At 43.3% G+C, this 24259-nt stretch overlaps 2 protein-coding genes across 5 annotated transcripts in view; both read left to right on the top strand.

Annotated features, from left to right (window-relative positions):
- Positions 1-20953, top strand: part of LOC135546389 (carboxypeptidase D-like) — a 32162-nt gene extending 11209 nt beyond the window's left edge. The window contains exons 3-21 of the mRNA XM_064974767.1: positions 8780-8922; positions 9212-9381; positions 9770-10093; positions 10223-10335; positions 10812-11003; positions 13312-13479; positions 13567-13676; positions 13863-13965; positions 14045-14187; positions 14371-14540; positions 14664-14966; positions 15517-15712; positions 15977-16112; positions 16239-16385; positions 16465-16563; positions 16696-16760; positions 17019-17150; positions 17575-17863; positions 18395-20953. Coding sequence (XP_064830839.1) covers positions 8780-8922; positions 9212-9381; positions 9770-10093; positions 10223-10335; positions 10812-11003; positions 13312-13479; positions 13567-13676; positions 13863-13965; positions 14045-14187; positions 14371-14540; positions 14664-14966; positions 15517-15712; positions 15977-16112; positions 16239-16385; positions 16465-16563; positions 16696-16760; positions 17019-17150; positions 17575-17863; positions 18395-18627 — 3236 coding nt within the window. The 3' untranslated portion in view covers positions 18628-20953. The remainder of the gene's footprint in view (positions 1-8779; positions 8923-9211; positions 9382-9769; positions 10094-10222; positions 10336-10811; positions 11004-13311; positions 13480-13566; positions 13677-13862; positions 13966-14044; positions 14188-14370; positions 14541-14663; positions 14967-15516; positions 15713-15976; positions 16113-16238; positions 16386-16464; positions 16564-16695; positions 16761-17018; positions 17151-17574; positions 17864-18394) is intronic.
- Positions 20954-21493: 540 nt separating this feature from the next.
- LOC135546390 (Golgi SNAP receptor complex member 1) overlaps positions 21494-24259 on the top strand; it is a 47731-nt gene continuing 44965 nt past the window's right edge. For 3 of the 4 annotated variants that reach the window (XR_010456576.1, XR_010456577.1, XM_064974768.1), the window contains exons 1-5: positions 21494-21582; positions 22256-22367; positions 22662-22752; positions 22862-22969; positions 23161-23252. Coding sequence is in view for 2 of the 4 variants with exons in the window: in XM_064974768.1 (XP_064830840.1) it covers positions 21552-21582; positions 22256-22367; positions 22662-22752; positions 22862-22969; positions 23161-23252 (434 nt within the window). In the remaining 2 variants the exon portion in view is untranslated. Of the gene's footprint in view, positions 21583-22024; positions 22073-22255; positions 22368-22661; positions 22753-22861; positions 22970-23160; positions 23253-24259 lie in introns of all 4 variants that reach the window. The other variant, XM_064974769.1, reaches the window with a different exon arrangement.

Below are 24259 nucleotides of genomic sequence, written 5' to 3' on the forward strand. Positions count from 1 at the left end.
TTGTAAAAATAAAGAATGAGTAGGTGTGTCCAAACTCTATTTCTAATCATTTGTAATACTTTTTCTAAGACCCCTTTTCAGTCTGTTTGACATGAAACCAAAGCCTGTGCTTATTCCAATATTTTTTTAAATAAGAAATGGTTGAAAATGGCTATACGCCATAATTCCCCCCCCCAAAAAATGATGGACTCTTAGCTTTGACATGCTCCTATGATCTTCACATGTTGGTATTTATGGGTTCTTTTACATGGAAGTTACCTGAACAAAAACTTCCTGGGAGCTTACATTAATATGTAGTGTTAAACCATAGTTTATTTCGAATTTACAGTAAAATACCATACTTGTTGTTTTTTGTTACAGTAACTTACAGCTAACTGGCTGCCAGCAAGTTACCATAAAAACAACAGGATTTTTTTACAGTGTAATCTTACATTCATTCCTGTTCACCTTTCTCTTTGTCCTCTACCACTTCAGAGTAAAGTAAAGAGGGAGTAACTAACAGGCCTAGTGTCTTTACATGTAACCCACGTAGCCTCTTAACGCCATTCGTTCTTATATTATGTATCGTTGTCATCTGTGAAAGCTGGGGGCTTTGGGCAGGGCATGGGTCAGGTGGAAGATATAGACCCAATGGTTACCTCACAGTGAGATGATGAGCAGTGTTTTCCCTAATTGCCAGCCGTCGTCTAAACAGCCGATAACAGACTCATTGTCGGCCAGCTACTTTTTCCACTTCACTTCTTCCACTTCACTTCAGGCTTCTGCTCATTTAAAAGTTTCAAGTTTGCTAGTCAGAAAAGTCTGTATAGCCTTCTCCCGCTAGAATGAACGATATTCATCTTCTAGTGATCTATTGATACGACAGGCGCAAAGCGAGCGATGAACTGGAAACACTGCTGGTTTGTCAGTCGGCTGTCTGTCCCTCTGCTTGGTACCTGTGTTGTTTTTGTTATCTGTGGTTGGCTGCAGTCAAATTTCATTTCACGGAGGAGGGAGAGCATGATGCTCCTTCATGTACTGTGAGTGAATTTACACATCCCATTTAATGGAAGTGGTCAACAATGAGTTGAAATCCACTTAAATGAATGTGTCAAAAAACAGTAATTATTTTATGTTGAGTGTTTCAACTTTCGTATAGCCAGCCACGGAGTCGGGTGCATAGGCTATTTACTTTCCTTTGATTGGCAACCGAACAGCGAATGTTGACTAGTTTATAAAAGGTGTCGAACTGACTAAATAAAGTAAATCTCCTTATATCCCTTCGCTATTTTTAAATCATACAATATGGTTATGTCCATGGTATCGCATTGGGACATGTTTTTGGCCAGTTTATAAGGTACACCACCTTGTTCACAAATGGTTCGCTCCTACAGCCAATGAGTTACGTGACTGTGGCTTGCTAAATAAAGCAGGTCATCGAGGCATTCAGTTACTGTTCGAATGGGCAAAATGAGTGACCTTAGTGACTTTGAGCGTGGTATACTCGTCGGTACAGGGCGTGCCTGTTCCAGTATCTCAAACGGCCTGGCTCCTGGGCTTTTCACGCACGACAGTGTCTAGGGTTTACCAAGAGGGGTGCGACAAACAAAAACATCTAGTCAGCGGCAGTCCTGTGGGCGGAAAAAAAAAAGCTTGTTGATGAGAGGTTGAAGTAAAATGGCAAGAATCGTGCAAGCCAACAGGTAGGTAGTGTTAAGAGAGCCTCATTCTGGTCCAAAATATGATAACCGATTGAAGGTTATAAAAGGTAATGATACTTCTATGGTATTATTAAAGATATTGATATAGGCCTACTGATTTCATTAAGGTGTCAAAAATGTAGTAGTCAACTGCTGCTTTCTGTGTAGCAAAGCCCAATTTTAACACCTGCTTCATTCTTCAAAACCTGTTGTTCTATTCATGGGCACCCAATGTATATATTTACACTATGTCCGGTGGTCTTACCACTGAAAATGTTTGCATTTTTAAAACCATTTTCCTGCAATTCTATATTGTTTCTCAGTCTGTACATATGACTTTATTCTCAAGAGGACAGGTTTAATGTTAAAAGGTTATCTTAAATGGTCCTGATCATATAGGGCTAGGCCTAGACGATATCCGAAGAACACACTGAATTCATTTTTACTCAAGACCACAACTCTTTTGATCAATCTGGGAAGTAAAATCTTTAAAGTACTAAATCATTTAGTGCAGTGTATTTGTGATGGAATCAAGCCATTAGAATGTACCAGAGGCTACCAAAATAGAGCTAGTAGCCAGCTGGAACTTCCTGGCTGGCTACTTTTTCCCTATTTGGCTGGCTTCTCCATGTACTCAGGGAAAACACTGGATGAGGGTGTGTTTAGCCTATTCCAGGAGAGAATGACTTCCCTCTCTCATTGAAGCCACAGAAATTCAAGGCAGACCACGGTACTGCAGGTATTGTCAGCAGAAAACAGGATCCCCATTAAAGTGAATGGAAAAATGGGCAAACTTTATGTAAATTGAAAAAACTTCTAAGACAATCATGGCATCAATAATTGCTTCTAATACACCAGATGTATGTCATTGCACCGATTTATTTTAAAAATAGCACACTGAAGAAATTATAAGGATAATTTTTAGTTGCTACAGTACAAATACCCGGTCGGCCTTCAACTCAATGAAGAGGGGGCAGACTGCAATGTCACTTCCTGGAGTAGCTCAAATAGCATGAGATGTAATCTTAACTGACTTAATTTGGCTTTAATGTACTATAGAGTATTCATATAGGAATGAATGGTGTCACATGATTGATGGCTTTGTCCATTCATACTCTTGGTCATGTAGTGTATGTGGACATCTGCCCGTCGAACATCTCATTCAAAAAATCATTAGCATTAATATGGAGTTGTTCTCCCCCTTTTGCCGCTATAACAACCTCCTCTCTTCTGGGAAGGCTTTCCACTAGATGTTGGAACATTGCTGCGGGGACTTGCCTCCCTTCAGCCTCGAGCATTAGTGCTCTTGTGCTGATGTTGCTTCCAGAGGCTGTTTGGAAGTCAGTAGTGAGTGTTGCAACTGAGGACAGAGTTTTACGCGCCACCATTTCGGCGGTCCTTTCTGTGAGCTTGTGTGGCTAACCACTTCAAGGCTGAGCCATTGTTGCTCCTCGACGTTTCCACTTCAAAATAACAGCACTTACAGTTGACCCTCTAGCAGGGCAAAAATTTGATGACCTGACTTGTTGGAAAGGTGGCATCCTATGACGGTGCCACGCTGAAAGTCACTGAGCTCATCAGTTAGGCCATTCGACTGCCAATGTTTGTCTGTGTAGATTGCATGACTGTATACAGCTGTCAACAACTGTTTTGGCTGACATAGCCGAATCCACAAATTTTGAAGGGGTGTCCACATACTTTTGTATATATCGTGTATATACAGTCATTGGTGTATCCTGCTGGGAGGGAGGATGTAGAGGTTGGGGCTGATAGCGCTCATAACAGGATCTCTAGCCTATGTCTGGAGGATGTTTGCTCTCAGATATTGCCTACTATGACGTGTCATATGATTCTCACATTACAGGTTCCGCCAGGCAAATCGTTAAACACGAAAAAGTCACTATAAGATTACTATTATTAGGAGCATTCTTACAATGCACACTGTACAGTCTTTTTCACGCTAAGGTTATTCGCCAGTGTCCATAGAGGCACTGTCAGAGACATAGCCTAGGCCTGTTGCACCCTGCTGGTGTCACCATAGGGGACTAAGCCCTTGGGAACTATTCTAACTAACGTCTCTAAAGTACTCTCTAACAGGCTCACATGGGACACTGCCCTGTTGATCTGTTTCACCACAGCTGTCGGCTTAGCATAACTAGACTGGGGCTTGCACACACCCTGACATTTAACAGCCATGCAAGGCAGTCCAACAAGTGTTGCAATGTTTCCTCTACCATGACTCAAGCAAAATATTATGAAAACTGTAGAAAAATAATTTGTGCTATGCCTCCGCCAAAAGGCCTGTCATCAAATAGATTTATAATAACCCACCAAACAACTGTCTTGTGGATTTATATCTAAACTCTTCAAATCAAATCAAAGTTTATTTGTCATGTGCGCCGAATACAACAGGTGTAGACCTTAAAGTGAAATGTTTACTGACAGGCTCTAATCAATAGTTCAAAAAAGGGTGTTAGGTGAACAATGGGTAAGTAAAGAAATAAAACAACAGTAAAAAGACAGGCTATATACAGTAGCGAGGCAATAAAAGTAGCGAGGCTACATACAGACACCAGTTAGTCAGGCTGATTATGTAGGTAGTATGTACATGTAGTTATGGTTAAAGAGACTGCATATATGATGAACAGAGAGTAGCAGTAGCTTAAAAGAGGGGTTGGTGGGTGGCGGGACACAATGAAGATAGCCCGGTTAGCCACTGTGTGGGTGCACTGGTTGGTCGGCCCAATTGAGGTAGTATGTACATGAATGTATAGTTAAAATTACTATGCATATATGATAAACAGAGAGTAGCAGCAGCGTAAAAAGAGGGGTTGGGGGGGCACACAATGCAAATTTTCCGGGTAGCCATCTGATTACCTGTTCAGGAGTCTTATGGTTTGGGAGTAAAAACTGTTGAGAAGCCTTTTTGTCCTAGACTTGGCACTCCGATACCGCTTGCCATGCGGTAGTAGAGACAACAGTCTATGACTGGGGTGGCTGGGGTCTTTGACAATTTTTAGGGCCTCCCTCAGACTCCATCTGGTGTAGAGGTCATGGATGGCAGGCAGCTTAGCCCCAGTAATGTACTGGGCCGTACGCACTACCCTCTGTAGTGCCTTGTGGTCGGTCGGAGGCCGAGCAATTGCCGTACCAGGCAGTGATGCAACCGCTCAGGATGCTTTCGATGTTGCAGCTGTAGAACCCTTTGAGGATCTCAGGACCCATGCCAAATCTTTTTAGTTTCCTGAGGGGGAATAGGCTTTGTCAGGCCCTCTTCACGACTATCTTGGTGTGTTTGGACCATTCTAGTTTGTTGTTGATGTGGACAACAAGGAACTTGAAGCTCTCAACCTGCTCCACTACAGCCCCGTTGGTGAGAATGGGGGTGTGCTCAGTCCTTTTCCTGTAGTCCACAATCATCTCCTTCGTCTTGGTTACGTTGAGGGATTGGTTGTTATTCTGGCACCACCCGGCCAGGTCCCTAACCTCCCTATAGGCTGTCTCGTCGTTGTCGGTGATCAGGCCTACCACTGCTGTGTTGTCTGCAAACATAATGATGGTGTTGGAGTCGTGCCTGGCCATGCAGTTGTGGGAGTACAGGGGACTGAGGGGACTGAGCACACACCCCTGTGGAGCTCCAGTGTTGAGGATCAGCGTGGCAGAGGGAACCGATTATTTGTGTTGCTACCTACACTCACCACCTGGGGGCAGCCCGTCAGGAAGTCCAAGATCCAGTTGTAGAGGGAGGTGTTTAGTCCCAGGATCCTTAGCCTAGTGATGAGCATTGAGGGTACTATGGTGTTGAACGCTGAGCTGTAGTCAATGAATAACATTCTCACAAGTGTTCCTTTTGTCCAGGTGGGAAAGGGCAGTGTGGAGTGCAATAGAGATTGCATCATCTGTGGATCTGTTTGAGCGGTATGCAAATGGTAGTGGGTCCAGGGTTTCTGGGATAATGGTGTTGATGTGAGCCATTACCAAACTTTCAAAGCACTTCATGGCTACAGACGTGAGATCTACGGGTCTGTAGTCATTTAGGCAGGTTGCCTTTGTGTTCTTGGGCACAGGGACTATGATGTTCTGCTTGAAACACGGTGGTATTACATACTCAATCAGGGACATGTTGAAAATATCAGTGAAGACACCTGCCAGTTGGTCAGCACATGCCCGGAGCACACGTGGTGGTAATCCGTCTGGCCCCGCAGCCTTGTGTATGTTGACTTGTTTAAAGTTCTTACTCACGTCGGTTACGGAGAGCGTGATCACACAGTCGTCCGGAACAGCTGATGCTCTCATGCATGCCTCAGTGTTGCTTGCCTCGAAGCGAGCATAGAAGTGATATAGCTCGTCTGGTAGGCTCGTGTCACTGGGCAGCTCGCGGCTGTGCTTCCCTTTGCAGTCTGTAATAGTTTGCAAGCCCTGCCACATAAGACGAGCGTCGGAGCCGGTGTAGTATCATTCAATCTTAGCCCTGTATTGACGCTTTGCCTGTTTGATGGTTCATTGCAGGGCATAGCAGGATTTCTTGTAAGCTTCCGGGTTAGAGTCCCGCACCTTGAAAGCGGCAGCTCTACCCTTTAGCTTAGTGCGAATGTTGCCTGTAATCCATGGCTTATGGTTGGGGTATGTATGTACAGTCACTGTGGGGACGTACTTGTTGTGGCTGTTTATTTACCAACACAGACAGATATTGGCACTAAGACCGCACTCAGTCAGCTGTATAAGGAAATAAGCAAACCGAGGCCGCCTCTGGGTGGGTGGTTTCCTGTTTGCTTATTTACTTATACAGCTGACTGAGTGCGGTCTTAGTGCCAGTATCTGTCTGTGGTAGTAAATAAACAGCCATGAAAAGTATGGCTGAAAACTCTCTAGGCAAATAGTGTGACCTGCAATGTATCACAATATACTCTACTTCAGGCGAGCAAAATCTAGAGACTTCCTTAGATTTTGTGCACCAGCTGATGTTTACAAATATGCAGCGTATATCCCGCTACGTTGGCGAGTAGTATTGATGGTAACGGCAGCTTTCCCAGTCGCCCTCGCCGGGTCCTGACCAGGCATCTGGCTCTTTGTCCTCTGTACCTGCGTCGCTTCCTCTTGCAAGTAACGGGGATGTCGGCCCTGTGGGGTGTTTGGAGAATGTCTTGTGCGTCGTCCTTGTTGTAGAAAACATCTTTGTCTAATTCGAGGTGAACGATCGCTGTCCTGATATCCAGAAGCTCTGGATAGCACAATTGGTTGGGTGCCCGTAAAACTGCTGCCATTTCTTACTGTGCCATTTTACAACAGTCTTTACCAGTCAACCAAAACCACAGTACCCAGAATGAATCTGCAGGCCAGGCAGTCACAGTGATGCAGCCATTTGAGAGGATGTTCAACAGCTGTACCACTCTGTGTACCACTCTGGCTTGTATTCTAGCTTGTCCTGGGCTGACTCAGTATTGTGTTAGTAAGGGCTTACTCTGTGCTTTCTGATACCTTTCCTCTCTCAGTGAGAAGTTGCCTAACACACACACCTTCAACGCCGATGTGTGTGGATTAAACAGCCGCCATACTGGATATTACTTTTTTATTAACTGGTCCCTGGTAAATTATTAGTCACTAACTAATGTTGGCTGGATGGACACTCACTTCTTCTCCCCTCTGTTTCTCCTCCTCCTGTTCCCCTCCTTTCCCTCTCTGTGTCAAGTGTCAAATACCTTCTGAAGATTCCTGCATTAGGGCCACATCCTGTAGTTGGCTAAATCACAAGCAGTCACGTTAGCTGTCTCTGCTGTGTGTGTCATTTGATTATGTAAATGCTGAATCTGCTGTGTTGTATCTTGCCCACATCATGCTGTCTAATATCATATGCACACAGCAGCATTTCTAACCTGAGGCTGGTAGGCCTCACACATTCAGATGAAAGAGCTGGCGTTGTTTGTGCTGGTTGTCTCCTGTGAATTAGTGTGTGGGTGCGTGCATTTGTACCCTGGATTGCGTCTGTTTAAGGATGAGTTGGCCTTGTTTGTGTGAATGAGGAAGAGGGTTGAGTATCCTACTCCTATTGGGTTCAGGATTTCCGTTAGCTGGTAATAACCAGCTTTTGGATGATTTTAATAACATTTACAAAAATAGAAAAGGCGATAAATAAAATTGATGCAGGCCAAATGTCCGGGAGAAGAAAAAAATCTCCTTGCGAAATAATGCTTTTTTTAGACTTTTCGTTGATTGAAGTACTATTTGATGGAAATAGATTTGATTGGTCATGCTTATCGGTCTATACTCTATAGGTTACTTTGCATAATTTAGTGGAATTAAATTGGCGTGTGCGTTTGTTATGCATCTTATTTATCACATGTGTAAAGCATAGATGGTATATTGACAGGCTAGTGTCTAGCTGTTCCTTGCTCGGCTTGTTGGCAGAGGAAAAGTACATGTGGACAGTTTATTCTAACATTTTCAAAGTGGACATTCTATTTCAATAAGAACCACACATCGTTGCATCCTCGTCTTGCATGTTCTTTTAACATGGATTACACTGGTTGATTTCTGTCTTTCTGAGCACCATGGATGGACGCCCTAGTCCGGTTAGGCACCCAATGCATATGGGTCTGATAAATTAAAATGCTGCCGGTCAAACCCAGTCATGGCAAACTTCCCGAGGCCTACTGCCTGCTTGCCTGCTGTCAGGCTTTGTGCTGAAAACAACCTGGGAATGCTGCCTGAGTGGCAGGTGGCACCAGGCCACAGCAAACACATTCCTCCACCAGGCAGCCCTGGACTGGAGGAAAGGCTGGTGCTGGCCACAGCCTACTCTGCTCTGCCAGAGGCACTTTGCATTGATAACACCTTTAGCCTACATCCTGGGTTTGGTGTAGATTTAAGGATGTTCCTGACTCAAAGCATTAGGCCTGTGTTCATGCTGTTGCTTTCATGAACTCAGCAGAAGTCAGCACACTTTCTTTTGACAGTTTATTTTGTATGCTTGTCCACTTTCTTTAGGTTGTGCCTCTAAAATGAATACTGATGTCCTCGTGAGTGGTTTTCAAGCAGAGAGATCTTGAAATGTTTGCAAGAAAACATTTTGACATAAGGTACAATTTGTCATCCCTGTTCAGGAGGCATGCAGGACTATAACTACCTGAATGGGAACTGCCTGGAGATCACCATGGAACTGAGCTGCTGTAAATTTCCACCGGCCTCCGAGTTAAAGAAAGAGTGGGACTATAACAGGGAGTCACTCATTGCCTACCTGGAGCAGGTTGGCTTTCACAAGACACAGTGTCACACGCAAACTTTTTAAACTATCTCACACACACTTTCATTGCAAATATGACAAGCTGTAGTATTTCTAACTACACTCTGGTTCTTACGACTGTACTCGATCTATTTATTTATTTGAAGAGATTGTTCCATCTTGACATCCATTTGCAGTAGTTAGTTACTTCTAGGAAGCACTTCAGTTATTTGAGCTTCATTTGTTCCCAGCTACTGAGGCAATAGAAACAGTGTTTGAGATCTCTTCTGACGTTATCCTGTTGATCTCCCAGGTTCACATTGGAGTTCGAGGCTATGTGAACGAGGCTACCAATGGGACAGCTCTGCCTGATGTCAGCATCGTGGTGGCAGGCATCAACCATAACCTGACCACGGCCAAGTTTGGTGACTTCTACCGCCTGCTGCTTCCTGGGACATACAATGTCTCAGCTATAGCCACAGGGTGAGTACTGCTGGAGGAATGAACACCTCTCCTGCCGCTATACTAACTTGCAGGCACAGGGTACAGAAAATAAAGTCTTTAACAAAAGAAGCATACTCTACTCCTGATTTTTAGTTCCTGTCTGTTTTCCTTGGAACTGAATAGTGCATTTGTGTTTTCTTACACGAAGTAAATGCACATCTTAGAGCTTTATTTCCTCTAAGATATTTCCCTGTTCTGGTACTTTCCCATTATACCTGAAACTTCCTGGTGAAATACATTCAAAACATATCACCTGGATTTAGACACACTGCTGTGCACAGGGTTTTTACTTCATTTTTTTGCATTTATAATATGTTTTATTTTAACTGCAACAAAAGAAACATATTCAATATTTCTGTCTTCATAGGTACATGCCCATGACAGTAGTTGGGGTTCAAGTGGTGGAGGGCAAGGCCACCGAGCTCAACTTCACCCTGGCACCCCTGGGAAATGAACCCACAGGTGGCATAACCGTACCCTTTACCACTACCACTATGCCTACCACAACCTCTGACCCTGACTCCACCACCATCGAAACCACCAGCACCACCTCTGAGATGGGGACCTCTGGGGCCAACGAGAGCTCCACTCCCCAGGAGGCTCGGCCCCCAGCCCAGCCTGAGCACCAGCCCATCCAGCCACAGGACTTCCGCCACCACCATTACAATGACATGGAGCTGTTCCTGCGCATGTACTGTTATGTTTGCTTTATAGGCTTGCCTTTGCAATTAAGCATTTCAAATGTTATGCTAGCAAGTCATGTTAGGATGTGAGAGCTTTTAATAAAATGTGAAAAAGCCTTGTTCTTTCAACACAACAGGTACAGCAACAGGTTCCATTCAATCGCTCATCTCTACTCCATTGGGAAGTCTGCAGAGGACCGTGAGCTCTACGTCATGGTGATATCAGACAACCCCACCGTCCACGAGCCAGGTATGGATGTGTTTTGGTGACACTGGAGCTCCAGAAAAGACTAAACTCTAAAGCAATGCCTTCAATCTACGGCTGTGTGGTTTATGTTGATCTAACTTCTTACAGTAACTGGATTGTGTTCATACACAGAAATTCATAGTCTAAAACAAATAGCAGTTTTTCCTGTAAAAGATCCTGATACTATTGCTTCAGCTCAATGATCTCGTAGCTTCATATCCTTTTCAATGTGGGGGTACTCACTCTTATCCGCAGGCCCATTACAGCATTGTATTTTCTTTCAATAGTGGTTGGCCTAGAAATTACAGTGCAAGGATAAGGAGGGTTTTCAAATGAATGGTGTGCTTTAGTTTAATTGAGTGTGAATTTGTTCAGGAGTCTTCCGTCCTTATTCTCTCCCAGCCGACTCTGCCCTTCTTCTCTTTTAATAGCACTAACACTTTAACAAATGTATTTTCCCACTTTTTTCTCCCCTTTAGGTGAACCCGAGTTCAAGTATATAGCTAACATGCATGGAAACGAGGTGGTGGGACGCGAGCTGCTCCTCAACCTCATTGAGTACCTGTGCCATAACTATGGCAGCGACCCTGAGGTCACCCAGCTGGTCAACACGACCCGGATACACATCATGCCTTCCATGAACCCAGATGGTTATGAGATCGCCAGGGAGGGTAAGAGAGGAATGTGTGTGTGGGGTCTATTTGTGAAAGATGTTGCCTGTCCACAATAAAAATACAGTGTACCCCTAAATTAAGACATTAAACATGATTACCAGTACCATAAAGTCAGTGGTCCCCCCCCCCCCCCAAAAAAAAGAAGATATATTTGTTTTATTTTATTTTTGAAGGATCTCAGTCCGGCTTTCAACGTACTCTTGAAAGTTGTAATAGTATCCGCACAAGGAACAATTTATAAATTGGGAAGTGCATCATCAGTTTGTCTCTTCTCATGTCAGTCATTGCATACCTTAGAGAGCTATTTGGAAGAAATGTCCAGTTGATCAACTTGCCCATGTCATTTTTTTCAGCTAGGTTTTTTAGCCCATAGATTTGTTGTGTTAGGGTTTTATTTTTCGGAGTAAAAAACCCACTGGCACTAGAGAAGCTTTAACCAAGTTGAATTCTTCCCAAAGATTCTGTACAGCTGTAATCAGACAGCAAAACATTTCTCTATATACGTAAGACACTCCTTCTCTCCAATCCTTAGTTTATGCCCAAGAGAAAGAAGGTAATCAGATACTAACCCTGATTACTCCCTTAAGGGGAACTGACCTCACCCCTCACCTCCTGATCCACAGATATCCATCTGTCTTCCCTATATCAACATGGTGCTCTGCTCCCGTCCCCCAACACATTCCACAGCTATCTGTCCTTCTACAGAGAACCCTTCACTTTCTCCTTTGATTCTATGCTTCTTTCTCTATCATTTATTTAATATCTCAATGTTCAAAATGTCGAACCCAACATTTGTAATGCTTGAGTCACTGAAATATCACAGGAATACACATTAGACAAGGCAAAATGTATAGGCGGGATGTTCCCCAGTGCTGGAATGGGGGCCTGAGTGAAAAGGTTTGGGAACACCTGGCCTAAGTTACTGTCTAGCTGTAAACAAAAACAAGTGTCAGACATAAAGCTGTCTCAACAGCAGAGCTTTCTTTTCAGCACCTTGGAGTGAATCCTTACCACTGCTACAGCGGAGCCTTGTCTGGCAGCAAAACAGTTTATTCAGCCTAATTTACTGCCTTTTGAAAAAACCTATGGCTGACTTGCTTAAACAAATGCTGTTTCTACTGACAATTGATATGTACAAGCTATGGCATAAGGGGACGACGAGTGGATAAGAGGCAATCTGTAATTTCAATTATGACTTTAATGAGCGAGCTTGGATGGACATAGTCAATCTAACCATTTGTTCAGCACTTTTGAAATATACAATGACAGAATTTAGAACATGGGCCATTCTTACAGCGCTCTCCCTGTACAACAAGTCAGAACCATAAGATAAATAAAGGGGGCATATAAGCAGACAATGAAAGCTCTTACAATATTTGATGACTACATTTCTCTAACACAGGTAAGCTACATGTACACCACCAAGTCATAACAGTAGGCTAAGTTACGAGGGGGAAAGGGACCAAATTATTATGGTCGAGGCACATGGGCTACTAACCGCTTACTACACAACATACACTTAGTATTACTTTCTTAGCTACAGTATACATATGTCCCTGGCATATTACATAATTTATAATTTAATTAATTTATGCAGCAGCATACAGTACATTTTTGGACTCACCTTGTTGTGCTGTGCTCACTTGAACAGGAAGGTGGCGCGGTGGTCCTTCATGTGTGCAAATTTTGTCATCAAAGTATGGCATTCTCTGTATTTATGGTGCTTTCAAGACAACTGGGAACTCAAGGTTGGAAAAAACAAGGTTGAATCATGACGTCAGTGATCTTCAGGTCGGAGCTCTTGAAAGAGGCCCGAGTTCACAACTTGGAATTCTGAGTTGGATGACCAAAAGGTATTTTCGCAGTCGGAGCTTGTTTTTTTCCCCCAGAGTTCCCAGCTGTCTTGAACGCGGCAGAAGTCATGCTGGATTGACAGCATAGCCAATGTTTTCAACCTTTTCTGGCCCATGGTGTTGCATGTGAATGTTTATCCTTTTAAGCTTGGAAAAGAGACCCTTAAATCCAGACTTGAACCACACACCCACTCCACTGACTAGCAGGCTAGTGATTGCTTTGCAACGCTTGCAGTTAGCCACTGATTCATTCCAAATCAGTCATTGTTTAATTTGCGATTTCCAACTTGCTGTGTAATGTTGATGTCCAATTGAGCACTGATACGTTTTGTCTATAATTTCTCTTCATAAGGATTGAAAAGAATTTGCCAGTAGATTGTCGACTTGATTCACGATGATGACTACTTGTCTAGCTTGCTAGCTAAGATTTTGTTGTTCTTTTGCTCTCGCAGGTGATGTCAGAGGGTACACGGGACGCAACAACAGTAACAACTTTGACCTGAACCGTAACTTCCCTGACCAGTTCACTACCATCACTGAACCCAGGCAGCCAGAGACCATCGCTGTGATGAACTGGCTCAAGAGTTATCCCTTTGTACTCTCAGCCAACCTACATGGAGGTAAGCCCTAAGCTCTTCCATTTTTCAATGTTTATAAAAAAATGTATATTGTATTCTCATTGGGTAATTCCTCTCTGCCCACTACAGGGTCATTGGTGGTCAATTACCCATATGATGATGACAAGCAGGGACGTACGGAGTACAGCAAGTGTCCTGATGACAAGGTCTTTAAACAATTGGCCAGATCCTACTCTCAGGTCAGTGGACTTCAACACACAATTTGGGTCCTTATATCACGCCATTTACTAAATATATTCATGCAGTTGTGAAGTTGTGTATTAAGTTAATAAAAACATTGAACAGTTGTTGATAAGTTTACTGTTTCAATTCTGCTGTTTGTATTGCGTTGTCACCTTTTCCCTTTTGTGTGTGTGTGTGTGTAGGAAAATGCTCTGATGCACAAAGGACACCCTTGTGAGGACCTTTACCCTTCGGAGTTCTTTGAGGACGGCATCACCAACGGCGCCAACTGGTACAATGTTGCCGGTACGTGCCTTCCCATGCAAATACACACACTAAGAGGAACAATGTGTGTATCTGACTTCTCTTTGTGTTCTCTCGCCAGGTGGGATGCAGGACTGGAACTACCTGAACACTAACTGTTTTGAGGTGACCATAGAGTTGGGCTGTGTGAAGTACCCTAAGGCCCAGCACCTGCCTTTGTACTGGGACCAGAACCACAGAGCCTTACTGCGGTACATCCACCAGGTCAGCATATTTACATACTGTCCTTCACTATGCTATCATTCGCTCATTCATTCATCTCTCTCAAAAAAAGAAATGTAAACGTATAATTTCTCTCTTTCCCTTTGCCCATTTACTTTGTCTCAAATGCACCAACTTGAATTTGAGGTATTCATCCTCTGTCTCTGTGTGTGTGTCCCTCTGCAGGTCCACAGAGGAGTAAAGGGCATGGTGATAGATATTAAAGATGGTACAGGCATCCCTAATGCCACCATCATGGTGGAGGAGATTGATCATCCAATCACAACCAACCTAGCTGGAGACTACTGGAGACTTCTGGTCCCTGGGACGTATCACCTCACCGCCTCTGCACGGGGGTGAGAGACAGAACCGTAGAAGTAACTGAGATAAATTAGAGGGTTAACCCCACCCTAACCCATAGAAACAGAACTAGAATGAACAACCTTCTATGCCCTAACCCTCCCTCCCCTTCTTCTCAGGTACAACTCAGTAAAGATCTACGCGACAGTGCCAGAGGAGGGGGTGGAGCTGGTAGACTTCCGGCTGACGCGGGTGCGTTCGGAGCCCAATGGCCAAGCCCCCAAGGATCCTGGAGCCACCCAGGACCCTGCAGAGGTGGTGTTCCAGAGCTTCATTAAGGACCTGTCTCTGGGCCAGGGGCTGGAGCAGCTGGTTCAGAGTACCATCACAGAGAGCAGCTTCAGATACAGACGCTACAAAGAGCTGTCAGAGTTCCTGAGGGGTTTGACGCTCAACTTCCCCAAGATCACCTCCCTGCATAGGTAGGCCTGAATTATGACCTCTAAACCCTAACCTGATGTCTAACATCTAGACCTTAATTTCCCTAAGAGGAAACTGGCCCGAGTTATGACCTCTGACCTCCTCATCAAATGTCACCTCTCTGCACAGGTTAACCCTGACCTCTAACCCCTAGTGTAACTGCCCTTAATCAAAATAATTTAGCTTGTCATGCAAAAAAATATGTGTATATGTATTATCACATACACCAGATAGGTGTAGTGAAATGTGTTGTTTTACAAGGTCTGCCATGGTTGTAAGGTGCCCAAGGAACAAATTAGGGTTAAGTGCCTTGCTCAAGGGCACATCGACAGATTTTTCATCTTGTCGGCATGGGTATTCGAAACCAACGACCTTTCGGTTACTGGCCCAACACTGTAACCGGTAGGCTACCTGCCCACCTGTACCCCTAATGGCTAACCTCAAAACCTCCCCCCCAAATGGTTGGAATTACAGTCTACGTGTCATTGCAGAAGAGTCTGCTAGGTAATAATCTACAGTGGAATTGATGATAACATGCATTCTTCTGTCTAGTTTGGGCCAGAGTGTGGAGTACAGGACCATCTGGGCCTTGGAGATTTCCAACAAACCAGATGAGCCTGAAACGGCCAAGCCCAAGATACGCTTGGTGGGAGGTATCCATGGCAACGCCCCCGTTGGCACAGAGCTCCTGCTGGAGTTCGCTGCCTTCCTCTGCATCAACTACGACAAGAACCCCACCATCACCAGAGTGAGATGATTTATCTGATGTTTTTACTACACCAATCATAACTATAGTGTCTAGTGAAATTATTCACACCCTTGCACAGTTGTGTAGCCTTAAAATTACTAAATATTCATACAATTTTGATATTTGTATCACCCACACTTTAAAAAGGAAGGAATACTTGCAAAAAAGTTTAATGTTCGAAAATAAAAAAGCTCCCTTTAAATATAACTGTCCTGTTGTTCTACCCCTCATTCCTCTTTATCCTTCTCCCTCTTATCTCCACAGTTGATTAACGAGACGCGGATCGTCATCCTTCCCTCCATCAACCCAGATGGACGAGAGCTGGCCAGAGAGAAACAGTGCACCTCTACTGTGGGCATGACCAACACACACGGGAAAGATCTGGACACTGACTTCTTTGGTCAGTACCTGCTCTGGTTGGTGTATAGACGGAGATGTTCGTGTTGTGTGTGTGTGTGTACTTGCATGCCCTTACATGTTTGATGGTGTCCTGTCTGTGTGTCCTGTCTGTGTGCTGCTGTTGTAGGTAATGCCTCCCAGCGGGTGGTGGAGGCTCAGCCAGAGACCAGGGCAGTGATGGACCTGATCTTAGAAAGGGGCTTCACACTCTCTGTAGCCCTGGATGGAGGCTCCCTGTTGGCTACTTACCCCTACGACAAGCCTGTACAGCCAGGTAGGAACATGGGGCTCCAAATATAGAATAGTAGAAATCTATCAAATAAATAGTTAACTAATAGTGTACTTTCTTTCAGTTGAAAATGAGGAAACTCTGAAGTACTTGGCCAATGTGTATGCCAGCAACCATCCCAAGATGCACCTGGGGGATACGGGATGTCCGAGCAATGGCCAGAGTATGTACCAACAGCACCACAAATAGACCACTGTGACCTATAGACTGCATTCCAAGTGGTGAATTGGAAAAGATGGCTTATATACATCTATTGACTCCTATGTTTCATCCTTCTCTTATCTTCTCTCCCCAGTGGGTAACATCCCAGATGGAGTACTCAGGGCAGCAGAGAGACAAAGTCACATGGGCAGTATGAAGGTATGTTTCATACCCTGCTTCCTAATGCTATATCTCTCACAAGAGAAAGGTTGTTCTGTCACCCGGCCCAAAGAGGCATCTGCTTGTTGAGTCCTGGAACAACACGACTTCCACTGCTAAGTCTGTATTGAACTTCAACTAACTGTGTAAGAGCCTGATCAATTGTTTGATTTTAAAGTACAGTAGCCATTCTGGACTAAGCTTTACTGGTCGTCAGTATGGCTATTCTGATGTGTCTGTCCTATCCTGTCTTTTTAGGATTTCAGTGTGGACTTTGGCCACTGTCCAGAGATCACGGTTTATACAGGCTGCTGTCTGTTTCCCCCGGCCAAACAGCTGGCCACGCTGTGGGCTGAGAATAGGAAGGCACTGCTCAGCATGCTGGTGGAGGTCAGTAATACACTTGACCTCTGACCTGGGGTCATGTAATACAAATGCATTCATTAAGTTTACAAATGCTTTGATGAGTTATTGAGTGTGTTTGATAATAATAATTAATGCATTTCGGGGCTCCAATTGGTTACTAATCAAACACGTGTGTTTGATACATTATTGAATGCATTTATGGCATACATGTGCAGGTATTGCCACAGAAGATGAAATTAACATAATATTACTTAGTCTATTACATTATCTTCCTGCGATAGACTAGCATCCTGTTTAGGGGGTATACTTGTTCTGTAGATCAAGCTGCCTTACGCTACAGTAACAGGATATAGGCTCCTGCCCTATTGGCAGTTCTAGTGAGGACAAGGCTACTTAATTTTTGTTCTGTGTACTTTACATTCAATCTGTGTTTCTGTCTCTCCCTCAGGTCCATAAAGGTGTGCGTGGCATGGTGAAGGATAAGAGTGGGAAGCCCATCGTGGGGGCCATGATAGTGTTGAACGGGGGTGTGAGGGTGTTCACTGCAGAGGGAGGCTACTTCCATGCTCTTCTGGCACCAGGAAACCACAACATAGAGGCTGTGGCTGATGGCTACCAGCAACAACGGCAGGAGGTGGTTGTGTCGTCATATGAAGCTGCCAGCTCCATCATCATAGAGTTTGACATGGACAACCGCATTTTTGGTCTGCCTCGAGAGTTTGTTGTGGCTACTGCAGGTAAGCATGAGGAGAACTGTTTTTTTGGAGATTTTACCTTTTGTGTAATGTTGCCAGATGATTGCAGAGAATTAATTTAAAAAACAACAACATTTTAGTTATTGGATCCGGCAGGTAGCCTAGTGGTTAGAGCGTTGGGCCAGTAATCGAAAGGTTGCTAGATCGGATTCCTGAGCTGATAAGTTAAAAATCTGTTCTGCCCCTGAACAAGGCAGTTAACCCACTGTTCCTCGGCTGTCATTGTAAATAAGAATTTGTTCTTAACTGACTTGCCTAGTTAAATAAAGGTAAAAAAATATATAATATATATATATATATAATTTAGCAGATGGCCTTATCCAGAGCAATTAGGGTTAAGTGTCTTGCTCAAGGGCATATCGACAGATTTTTCATGTAGTCGGCCCGGGGATTATTGTAGGGAGTAAAACAAGGTGAATAAGTTACATTTTGTAGGTTTTTAGGACATATGTTTGTTTTGTGCCTCTGCCTCGTGTTTATATATGCTTGTCTCTCTTATCTCCTTCCCTGCAGCGGCCTCCATGACGGCCCTGGTGGTGACAGCCTGTATCATCTGGTGTGTGTGCTCTGCTAAATCCAACCAGCAGAAGGATGGTTTCCACCGGCTGCGGCAGCAACGTGACGATTACGAGGACGAGATTCGCCTTACCTCCATGGGCTCCAAGAAGTCCCTGCTCTCCAACGAGTTCCAGGATGAGAGCGAAAGCGATGAGGACACGCTCTACGCCAACGTCAACAAACTCTGAGATCCCACATACATGTATACTATAGACATACATACATGGCCAACCTGGGTCCTATTCATTAGGCACCAAACAGATTAAAACGGACGGAAACAGAAACGCTTGTTTTTACTTTGTTGTTCGAAAACATTTTGCTACAGTGTGCCCAAATGAATACGACCCTGTTAGTACTGGGCAATTCCACATTAACAGAGTGATGCTGAGACTCCGATTTTACACTTTAAAGTTTAAAGCAAAAACCATTGATTGCAAAGTTGAACACACTAAAACTCGATGCACAAGGACTACTTTTAATAATTTCCATAGAACATTTTACAATAACACATTTACTTGAAGAACAGTGCAGATACAAAGTTTAGTAGCAGAATTACAGTTTGTGCTGTTGGGGCCATCATTCTGTTTACATTTTTTTATTATGTTCTGTGGAAATTATAGTAGAGTTAGAGTGCATAGAGTTGTATAGTTTTTGTTTGAAATACATTTTAAAGTGAAAAATCTGAGTCTCACCCTGTTACTGTGGAATTGCGCTACTACTACTGCCCCTCCCTGTGACTGTTGAGTTGGCCGTTGTTGTGCTCTGTGGCTCTGCTCTACTGAAGAGGTCGAGGTGGAGCAGGGAGGGCTTGTTCTTGTCCGTCCCTATAAGATTCTCCAGGTCCCATTTGCCTGTCGTCCTCCCGCCCACCAGAGAGCGCTGTTTCAGAGACCACAACAGTCCTCCATGGCTGGTGTCCAAGCCAAATCGTCCAAATTAACACCTGCTTTGCTCTGTTTACAGATGCACACTAAAGGTCTAGTGGAGCTGGGCAACCTTTTTATTTCTTCATGCACACTTTTGCAGTTAGCCACTCATCAACCTGTCCATATATTTATTTGATACCTATACTTGGAACTAGTACCAATTAATATACCAATTGCAGTCATTTGAAATTATTAAAGAAATGTCTGTTTCTCAAGGTTTTTGTCTGTGTTGTCACAGTCAGTTAGCCAGTCTTTCAGAGGGAGCATTAAACACAGTGCCTTGGCTGATGTAGAGTTAGACACGCCACTCTCTTTTAGGGCTACAGTACAGAAGCGTGATGGTGTGGGTACTAGATATACTAGAATCTTGTCCAGATTATGGTCTAGTACAGATTATGATCTGTGATCCATCATATACTCAGGTGATATGGAAGACATTAGTCATCCAGGATTCATCCAGGGGTCGGGAGTATTTTAAGAGATGCACTCTTTCAGAGCAGAAGACTTACAATGGGCTGGGTTCACAGGCTGCATGTGTTTTCACTTCTATTGCCCTCTGCTTATTCATGTGCCCTCTTGGACATACAGCACAAGGCCCTCTGCATTTTACTACAAGCACTGTATGTTAAATACAAGATTCCCCATTTAATTGTTCAGGGAAAGCAGTTTGAAATAGATGCAAATACTGTAAATCACAAATGGATGGTTTTCTTAATGTTTTTCCATTTGAAAGAGAATCTATGCTTTTTCTTTCTACACACGTTTCATATCTCAAAATGACCCTTAAGATGGCAAATTACTTAGCCATGCTTTAATAATCAGCCACAACATATAGATGTATATTTTGTTGTAATTTACTTGTATTTTTTTTCATGCATTCATGATTTATTTGTACAAATCATAATTCTATCAAATCCTTGTGCTAGATGTCAACCCTACATTACTGAATAGGTTCAGAACGTCTGCTCTAGAACCATCCAGCAGTTGTGGGAGAGTGTTTAGAGAGGAGGGCATCTTCCTCTACAACAGTGGTCACCAACCCTGGTCATGAGGAGTATAAGGTGTGCAGACTTTTGTTCCAGTCCAACACTAACCCTCCCAATTCTACTCTCATCAAGGTCTTTTTGAGTAGCTGGTTAGTCGAATCAGTTATGTTAGTGCTGGGCTGGAACAAAACCCTGTACGCTATGTAGTTTTCCAGGACCAGGGTGAAGGACCACTAGTCATCTCAGTTGCACATAATCAATATTGTAGCAACGCCAGGTAATCTTAGGGGGAGAAAGTAAGTTATTTTTCTATTTGTTTTACATTGTGTGTTTGAGAGTGATGGAGAGTGTTATCTGAATGGATGTTGGGGTTTTGATGTAAATGGTTATTTTTGTTTCTTTTTATATGAAACTGAATTGATTGTAGATAATGAACTGTTGCCAAGTTTATTTGAATGAGAAAAATAAGTGCAATTCATGTTAACCCTGACTACAACACACATTTCATAACAAACCAACCTGTTACGTTGTATGTGGTGATATAACAGACATGCTAACATGAACACTTCAAGACATTGATGAATTAAACAATATGGAAAGAAAATGAATTATGTCCTAATTTGTTGCTTCGACACTGCTCATCTTTTATCAACCAGATTACTGTATATGTCATTCAGCAGCAACATGGCAGCAAAATGTTAAAGCTGAATTGTAGCAATTGTAGCATTTTCTATTGACCCACCATTGCCACTAGGGGACAACTAATGAATTAATGTTTTGTTTGAAGACAATTTGCATGGTGGCTGCTGTGAGGTGAAAAATGTGTTACTGCAGATTAGGTTTAGCCAATTTAATAGACTGGATTTTGAGATGTCAAAATGCTGTTTGTGTGCAACTACTGGCATTTGCCATTTTATTTTTATGGGAAGGGGAAGCAGAATGTTGAGAGAATTGGACCAGTTTCACAGTATTCCTCATTGCTTCTGTGGACACAGATTATCTGAAAGAAGGCATTCAAGGCAACATATCTTCTACTGGCAGGTGTGGTCTGTAGCTGTCTTTCGCTGACCAGTTTGTCAGTGGATGCCGCACATGACTAGATAACCGCACCGGGAGGCGCATTTATAGTGTGGTAGGAGTTTTCAAGTTCCATGTCCTGTAGGTGGGCCGTGCGTCAGTTGATGACGTTGGACAACAAAAATGGCAGGAGGAAGCAGCAACTACTGGGAAGGTGAGGTGGCAAACTAGCACAACTAGGGTGCGATCAGACAGCTATTTGATACATTTGCAACGATGTTTGATACATTTGAACGGGGTTTACATGCCAAAAGTGTTGTCAAATCGACACGCCGTTGGGTCGTGTGGCCTGTCCACGAGCTCAGTTAGCTAATGTTGGTTAGCCTAGCGAATTACCTTCAAATATCTTGTAGCTAGCTAGCTGTTTTAGATTCGTTGTATAGTTAGCTAGCTAACGAAATAAAAATGTAGGTAGCTAAATTGTGATTTCAATTTCACCTAGCTAGTTATTTAGTTATCAATATGTGCTGCCAACGTTGGCCAAATGATGTTTGTGTGCTAACGTTAGTTGGTTAGCCAGCCAAGTTATTTTGTCAACAGCAGCAGGATGATTAGAGAAGTGCTGCCTGATTGTTTTGTTTTTTGTCTCCACTTAGCTGACGTTAACTACCTACCACTATTGTATAGATGGCTAATTGAATAAGGTACTTATGTTCAGAAAAAGTTGGATGTTTAACTAACGTTTTATATGAAAATGACAGCAATACAACATATTAATATGACTCATTAGCTATGTGGATTAGTCTTTCTGTAGGCTTAGATTACTCAAATCAACCCTGTTTCTCAATTCCAAACTTTGTGTGTGTTATGTGTGTTGCACATTCCAGATTTGCGAAAGCAGGCCAGGCAGCTGGAGAATGAGTTGGACCTGAAGCTGGTGTCTTTCAGTAAACTGTGTACAAGTTACAGCAGCTCCAGAGATGGCCGTCGAGGAGACAGGTAAGACTAAAACCAGTTTCATTTAGATGAGTGCCCAATCCCATTCAGGTTTCTAGCCCCTTCCTCTAGATCCTAGCCTTCTACACCTTCCGGGCCAGTTTCCCAAACAGAGATTAAGCCTTTTCCTGGACTATAAAGCACTTTCAATGGAGATTCTCTTTTAAACATGCTTTTTCTTGGTGTCTTGGATCTGATTGGACTGATAGGTGTTACAAATATGGTGATATAGTACCTCCACCAAGCCCACATGTTGAGAGTCCTAATGGCCTCCTTGTCTTCCTCTCCGCGCTATAGCAACTCAGATAATGCTCCCCTCCTCAACAACTCAACGCAGGACAGAATGTTTGAGACCATGTCTGGGGAGATTGAACAGCTGCTGGCCAAAGTAAGACTAAACACCAAATACTTCATATTCAGCTTCACTATCATAGGCATGTCAACATGGTTGAATCTTGCATTGTGTATATGTGTATTGATGGTGCTGTGTCTCTCAGCTCACAGGTGTAAATGACAAGATGGCTGAGTACACCAGCACCCCGGGGGTGACGTCCCTTAACGCAGCCCTGATGCACACGCTCCAGAGACACAGAGACATCTTGCAAGTCTGTGCCTGTCTCTTACTCTTTCTACCTTTTTTTTCTCTCCCTCCCTCTTTCTTTGTTTCTCTCCCCTTGTGTCTCATCCCTTAGTCTTAACTTGAGATCTGCATGCATTATTTACATTTTCACTTAACTCCCATGGGGTTAAAAGTTTTGCATCCCCTTAACTCCTGTTTTTTGTTGCTGTACCCAAGGACTACACTCACGAATTCCACAAAACCAAAGCCAACTTCCTTGCCATCCGGGAGAGAGAAGATTTGCTGGGGTCCGTCCGCAAAGACATTGAGTGAGTATCTCTCCCTCCAGCCATCCCTCCATAGATCCTTTCTTACCATAAAATGTTTTACTGACTTGAAACGACAGGTTGTTGATTTTATTTCAACTGAAAGGGGTGATTGATAAAGCATATGATTATAATGATTTATTATGGTTCTGTATGTAAGAACACTCCCTCATTTGTCTCAAATTCCAAATCGATGCCAGTAAAAACGAAAGAATAGAATACCAGTCCTGTATGCTATTTAGATGCTGAAGTTTATGTGAAAATTAAAAATAAAGGTTTTAGTGACATTTCACCCACTTTGGGTGGGATGACACAAGCATATATACATTGAACCTTTATAGGCACTTTCATACTCACCACATTTGCTGCTACTGCCGATTATCTATGCTGTTGCTTAGTAACTTTACCCCAACCTATATGTACAATAGCTACGTCAATGACATCGTACCCCTGCACGTCGACACGGTACTGGTACTCCCTGTATATAGCCATGTTATTCAGACCTGTGAAACCTTCAGGAATCATGTCCTCCGTGTTGGACTGGGCGACATGGCCAAAATGATCATATCACTGTAGTTTTTCAATTATTTTACAGTATTTTATATTTCTGAATAATACAAGTTCTAAATATGCTTACGGGTGATTTGTCATTATTTAATGTCTATAAATTGTCATTATGAATGTCTACAGTAGCCTCAACAGCACTGTGTAGGGTAGCACCATGGTGTAGCCGGAGAGTGGTTAGTTTCCGTCCTCCTCTTGGTACGTTGGCTTACATACAAAACCTAGGAGGCTCTTAGTTCTCACCCCCCTTCCATAGACTTACACAGTAATTATGACAACGTCTGTAGAACGTCCTCCAACCTATCAGAGCTCTTGCTGCAAATCAAATCAAATAGTATTTGTCCCATGCGCTGAATATAACAGGTGTAGACCTTACAGTGAAACGTTTACATACAAGCCCTTAACCAACAATGCACTTTTAAGAAAATGAAGTGTTAAGTAAAATA

This window comes from Oncorhynchus masou, chromosome 9 (genome assembly GCF_036934945.1).
Source record: "Oncorhynchus masou masou isolate Uvic2021 chromosome 9, UVic_Omas_1.1, whole genome shotgun sequence".
Lineage (NCBI taxonomy): Eukaryota > Metazoa > Chordata > Actinopteri > Salmoniformes > Salmonidae > Oncorhynchus > Oncorhynchus masou.